Source organism: Rhinopithecus bieti, unplaced genomic scaffold (assembly GCF_001698545.2).
Source record: "Rhinopithecus bieti isolate Rb0 unplaced genomic scaffold, ASM169854v2 scaffold_5273, whole genome shotgun sequence".
Classification (NCBI taxonomy): Eukaryota; Metazoa; Chordata; class Mammalia; order Primates; family Cercopithecidae; genus Rhinopithecus; species Rhinopithecus bieti.
The window spans coordinates 3,189,536-3,195,535 of NW_016805057.1; the positions used below are offsets into that span (position 1 = coordinate 3,189,536).

At 42.5% G+C, this 6,000-nt stretch overlaps 1 protein-coding gene across 1 annotated transcript in view; it reads left to right on the top strand.

The window, feature by feature from the left end:
• ENOX1 (ecto-NOX disulfide-thiol exchanger 1) overlaps nucleotides 1-5,766 on the top strand; it is a 251,289-nt gene extending 245,523 nt beyond the window's left edge. Inside the window, 1 exon segment of the mRNA XM_017871019.1 lies at nucleotides 5,189-5,766. Within this exon segment, the coding sequence (XP_017726508.1) occupies nucleotides 5,189-5,320 (132 nt within the window). The 3' untranslated portion in view covers nucleotides 5,321-5,766.
• Nucleotides 5,767-6,000: the final 234 nt, after the last annotated feature.

A 6,000-nucleotide genomic window follows, 5' to 3' on the forward strand; every position in this document is an offset into this window, starting at 1 on the left:
ATCTCTAATCTATATCACAGTGCTGCACAGTGCTCCCTTAACCACATGTATTGCAATCTTCTCATAATATGCTTGGGAATGAGGGAATGCGTCACTCTGAAAGCCGGGCTGGATTTGCAGGCCCTGCTCCCAGTTCTACTCCTTTACTTACCTGCTGGCCAAGCAACAGCTCTTCCCTGGACCGCGGGGCTCCATGTGTGAACAGGAGTAGGAGCTTAGAGAGAATCCCTGGTTTCAGAAGTGATTCTCGTGCAGGATGAGGAAAGGGGTAAACTTCACTCAGAGCTCGGCCACTGAGGTCTGGGGGCTTGGTTTTATGTAATGACTCCAGAGTCTCAGTTCTCAAGACAAAGAATGTACTGGTGGGAAGGCAAAGGATATTGTGACGGCAAGATAATAGCTGACAAATTATTAGGAAGAGAACAAAACTGAAGTAAGTGGAAGTATTTGTAAAGTAAAAATTATTTGGCCATAGGGAGAAAATGAAGGACAAATTGAATTTTCTCTTGAATTTGTCTTAAAAATCCCAAAAGATATCATAAAGGTTATTTTGTCAGGGTAAGGGAAAAGTTTGAAAATCATAAAATTAACTTACTTGATACAGGTTTCACCCTGATCTTTCTTCTGTCATGAGACAGAAATATCTTTAAAGAACTTTAAGGAATTCTTCTAGAATTAGCTGGGATCCCTTTTTTTCTTGTGACAGGGTCTCAGTCTGTCGCCCAAGCTGGAGTGCAGTGGAGTGATCACAGCTCACTGCAGCCTCCAACTGCTGTGCTCAAGGGATCCTCTTGCCTCAGTCTCCTGAGTAGCTGGGACCACAGGGACGTGCCACCGTATCAGCTAATTTTTGTATGTTTTTTAGAGATTGGGTCTCTCTATGTTGCCTAGGTTGGTCTCAAACTCCTGGGCTCAAGTGATCCTCTCACCTTGGCCTCCCAAAGTGCTGGGAATATAGGTGTGAGCCACCATGCCCAGCTGCTGAGAGCCTTATTAAATGAATATTTTAGATACACTTTTATTTGAAGTGGTCTGTTCCATAATTGTGACACAACTCTATATTATTTGCATCTTTGTGGCAGAACCCAGCTGTTAACCTTACACTACCAACAGAAACTACAGCTAATACATTTGGGATTAATTCCCATTACACTAATTTCTGGCCTCCTCAAAATCTGAAGCATGTGTTAAGTAATTACGAAGATTTCAAACCCTAGTTTCACTACTTCTTAGCTGTTTGACCTCAGGCAGTTTATTTAACATCTCTGTGCCTAAGTTTCACCATCTGTAAAATGGTTTTTGGGGGGTTATCCTTGTATTAAATGACTTAGTAGATGCAAAGCATTCCAGAACAGTATCTGGCACACAGTAAGTGCTACTAAAGTGGGGACTGTCATTTGTTTTGTGCTTTAAGGTGCGCAAAAGACCTATCACATCCTCTCATTTTGAGATCTTTGCCACAACCTAATTGACAGACAAATTTTGAATGGCTTATCCTAAGACTAGAGCTAGGATATGGAGAGGCCAGCACTCAAACCAAGTCCTCAGGGCATTCCACGTGTTTCTTTCCAATTCCCTTGTCATGCAAATGAGAAAACCTGCGCAAAAAAGTTAAGTGACTGGTTACTTAACTGGTTACTAAACTGGAAGAGGTTACTGATTGTTCTATCACTGTGATCCAAATCTTCTGTGTCTGCTTTTCTTTACTCCAGCAAGTGAGGGGTGCAGTTGCTTGTTTATTGAGCTTTCTAATGAGATAATGCAGGTGAAGCACTTATTCGTCCCTACCCCACAGTGAAGACACAGCAGATGGTAGCTACCTCTCTCCTGCTGCAAGCCTTGTCCTGCTTCCTTTGTGGTTAAAGTCTAGGCTCAGGTCAAAAGACGCCATGGAAAACAAGAGGTTGCCACATTTCAGTACATGCTAGCCAAGACTTGCCACGATTTGCTCACTGTTTTGGTGGATCGTTCATGTGGGGGTGCCCAAGCATCAGCAATATGAATGTGTGTGAGCCAGTTGAGTTGGGAATTTTCAGTGTTTTGCTGTTGATGTTGATATCAGTCCGAGAGTATTCATCACGGAAGAGCCCTGCCCTCCTGTACACAGATGCCATCCATGGCATCCCCACCCACCCAGGGCCAGAGGGGCAGTGACCAAGAGGATTATTTCCTGTCCTTACTCCATGGTCCCCTCCCTGGTGGAGGTGGGCAGGGGTGGTTAAGAACAAGGCACCACAGCCAGGAGGTCTGGTCCACACTTATTGCCTATGTTAACCTGTGGGACTTACTGGGTCTCTCAGAGCCTCAGTTTTCTTGTTGGTAAATTATTCCCTATCTTATGAGAGTGTGGCGAGAATTAAACAGTGTTTTCAGAAGAGTCTGGCAAGGAAAAGTTTCCTGGTGATTGTAAGTTGTCAAATTTTTTACAGCCAGCTGCAGGGCTGCTGGATGGGACTGCCCCTCCTGACCCCAGCTGGCCTCCTACACATTATCTTTAAATCAGATATTTATTTTGCCCTCAAGAACTTGGCTTTTTCTCCCCTTCCTAATGAATGGCACAGGGCTTCTTCCCTACATTTCCAAGGGAGTTGGCAGTTACAGGAAACAAGGTGCTGGTGGGCTGGTGTGCACCTCGGCCTGTGTGTTCTGCTATGGCCTCTCTTGATCTGGGGAAGGACATGCCAGGGGTGGCACTTGAATTTGACTGGAGACTAGAGCCCACCATAGATGATCTGTGCTGTACTCCTCCAAAAGAAGGGAACTCGTTGAGAAGATAACTTGGTCTCATAAGGCTTAAAGAAAACTTCCTCCTGGACCAGTGAAAAACTAGGTTTGACCACATACCACTCCATGCCACAAAAGGTTAGATAATAGTGTCATTTTCTATCAGTATTCCATACACACACATATACATATCTACATAAGAGACAACTTGTGCCAGGCACTGTGTTACATTTTACACATAATCCTTACAATGCCCTGATACGACTTCTATTGCACACCTGAAGAAACTGAGAATTATAAATGTTAAGTAATCTTCCCAAAGTCACACAGCTTGAGCCCTAGCCAGAGTAAAATCCAAGCTTGTCTGGCTTAAGTCCCCATTCTTTTTTTTTTTTGAGACGGAGTCTCTCTCTGTCTCCCAGGATGGATTGCACTGGTGCCATCTCAGCTCACTGCAACCTCTGCGTCCCAGGTTCAAGTGATTCTCCTGCTTCTCAGCCTCCCGAGTAGCTGGGATTACAGGCACGTGCCACCACACCAGGCTAATTTTTTGTATTTTTAGTAGAGACAGGGTTTCACCATGTTAGCCAAGATGGCCTCCTGACCTCGTGATCCGCCCACCTTGGCCTCCCCAAATGCTGGGATTACAGGTGTGAGCCACCACGCCTGGCCTAAGCCCCCATTCTTAACCAAATGTGCCTGACGATAAGAATGATCTGGGATGGTCGTTAAAAATAGATTATGTGGGCTACACCCAAGACCAGCTGAATCAGGATCTCCAGAGAAGAGGTTGGCTGGGGGATCTGATTTTTTTAACAAGTGCCCCAGAAAGACCTCTCAGCAGCCCTGGTTGTTCAGCCCTGGCTGTTGACAATCATGGGACGTGCTTAAGGCACACCAATCAAGGCCCAGACCCCAACCCATGAAAGAACCCTTGGGTTCTTTCCCAAGTTCTGTCTTTGATAAAACACTTAACCCTCTGTAGTTCACACAGTTTTCTGGGCTATAACGTGGAGATGCATCATAGTATCTGCTCCCAGATCTCACCAGAGTGCTGTGAGAATGAAAGGACACTGGTGGTGAAGGTGTTTTGCACAGTGCTCACTGAAAGAAAATTTACTTCTCAGTTATTATGAACCTTCACATAATCTGTCTCATAGGCTTTTGTCGGTTGACCTGGGAATTTAACCATCCTTCTAATATGGTGTTTATGGGAAAATGCATTCAGATTTCAAAATAATTCACAAAAAAATTTAGAATACAATTTATTTCCATTTTCAGGACTGCCTCTATTTAACTAAAGTTTTGTATTATAGGCCCAGGAATATTGAATGTATCGTATGAAGTGTTTTCCATGAGAACATTAAATGAACAGTTGATTAGACTTCTTGGTCTATTTGGTGTCTCTTTTAAATGAATCCTAATATTGTTAAATGGAAAGTGTAGACTCTAAAATGATATCTCTACAGTGATTACACCATGAAAAAGTGTAATAGCTCTGATTCATTGAACATTTCTATGTGCCCAAGTCTGTGCTAAGCCAGTCGTTTCCATGCTATCCTTATTAAATGTTATTTCCATTTGCTGAGGCTTAAAGAGACTAATTGCCTTTGTAAGGGTCATTTAACTTGTAAGACTCAAGATACAGGATTCAAACAGAATATCAGACCCCAAATTCTGGGGATATTCAAACAGAGTATCAGACCCCAAATTGGCCACCCTGTGATACAAAATCCTCATGCACACACATGGATTGGCACACTGACACATGAAAACAAAAGCAATCACTGTGCTAGAGCAGAGGGACTATGGCTGATTTGCTCTTTAAAATGAATTATTGGTGTAAAACTTCATCTAACAAAAATATGGAGAAGAAAGAAGTTGCATTAAAAAATATACCTGAATTTTATGACTGGATATCAAGACTTGTATTGTTGTAGGTTTTGGAGTTTAGATTCCACTCTGAAACCTTCATGGTGTCCGGTCCATGTGAAAATTAAGGAAGAGAAAGAAATGTGGGTGGCAAGAAATCTACCCGAATGTCCTCTGCTCCTGGCAGCATTAAAGAAAATTGCTGTCCTTCATAGATGAGGATGAAGCCACTAGTAGCTTTCCAGGAGTAGTGATGGATTTGCTCTGAGCCCTCTTAAATTCCCTCCCCATCTCCTTTTATATCAGGGGATGGCTGTTCAGGCCTGGTGCTGCCAGTAAGGTAGCCATCCACATGAAGGGTGAACTCAGCACTTTCCGCCCAGCCAACTCATGCCCCACCCTGCCAGCTGCTCGGGAGATGGGATACCCATATTCAGTACTTCTGAATGTTCCTTCTGTAAGGACATCCCCTGACAGCCCAGTAGAAAACTAAATGCTGTTTAGATCGCTGGGAAAGCTCATCCTTCCCCAATCCATTCCTCCTTTAAGATGAGTTTCTTTCCCCAAAGTGACTTTTCTTCCTTTCTAACAGATATCTGCAAATGAAATAGAAATGCTTTTGATGAGGCTGCCACGCATGTTCAAACAGGAATTCACGGGTGTGGGAGCCACGCTGGAAAAAAGATGGAAGTTGTGTGCCTTTGAAGGAATTAAAACTACCTAACTGTGAAGACCTAAACATCTCTGGAAGTGAAACCATGTGAACCTGGCCAGGGCTGTGCGATGGGGGAGCAGGACGTGTGGGGTTGGTCCAGCACGCAACCTTTGTGGAGCCGTCGAAGCCTGCCTTTAGTTATATCTGTGGCGTTCTCTTGTGAGTGGAAATGTAATTGTGTACCAGTTCCTTAAAATAAACAAAGCTTCATACTGTGACAGATCTGTTTCCTATGAAAACCAAACAATGATTCCACAGTCATAATGATGGCAAAATCTTAAAATATGCTACATTTGAGAATAGCTCACCAAGCAAAATATTTAAAGTTAATGATGGTGTAGCGATGATTGTTGCTAGGCTACAGAGTTGTATATGTAATGTATAGCTGAAATCATTAAATGACATTTTCCTGAAAGTCTTTCTGTTTTAGTAAAAAAAAAAAAAGAAAAGAAAAAAGAAAAAATAATTTTACAGTGAGGGAAAATCATACCAAAAGAAAACTTGAATATGTGTCTAAACAGTTATTGTATTTTGTAAATTAAGTTATATGCTGTTCCAGGGACTTTTGCCTTATTGAAAAGGCAGAAAATATGATTGGACACATTGAGAATGCTTTATCAAGAATATTATTTTTCTAATGTAACAATTCTCCATCATAAGTTCTTTTAACATGGACTGCGTAACAATTT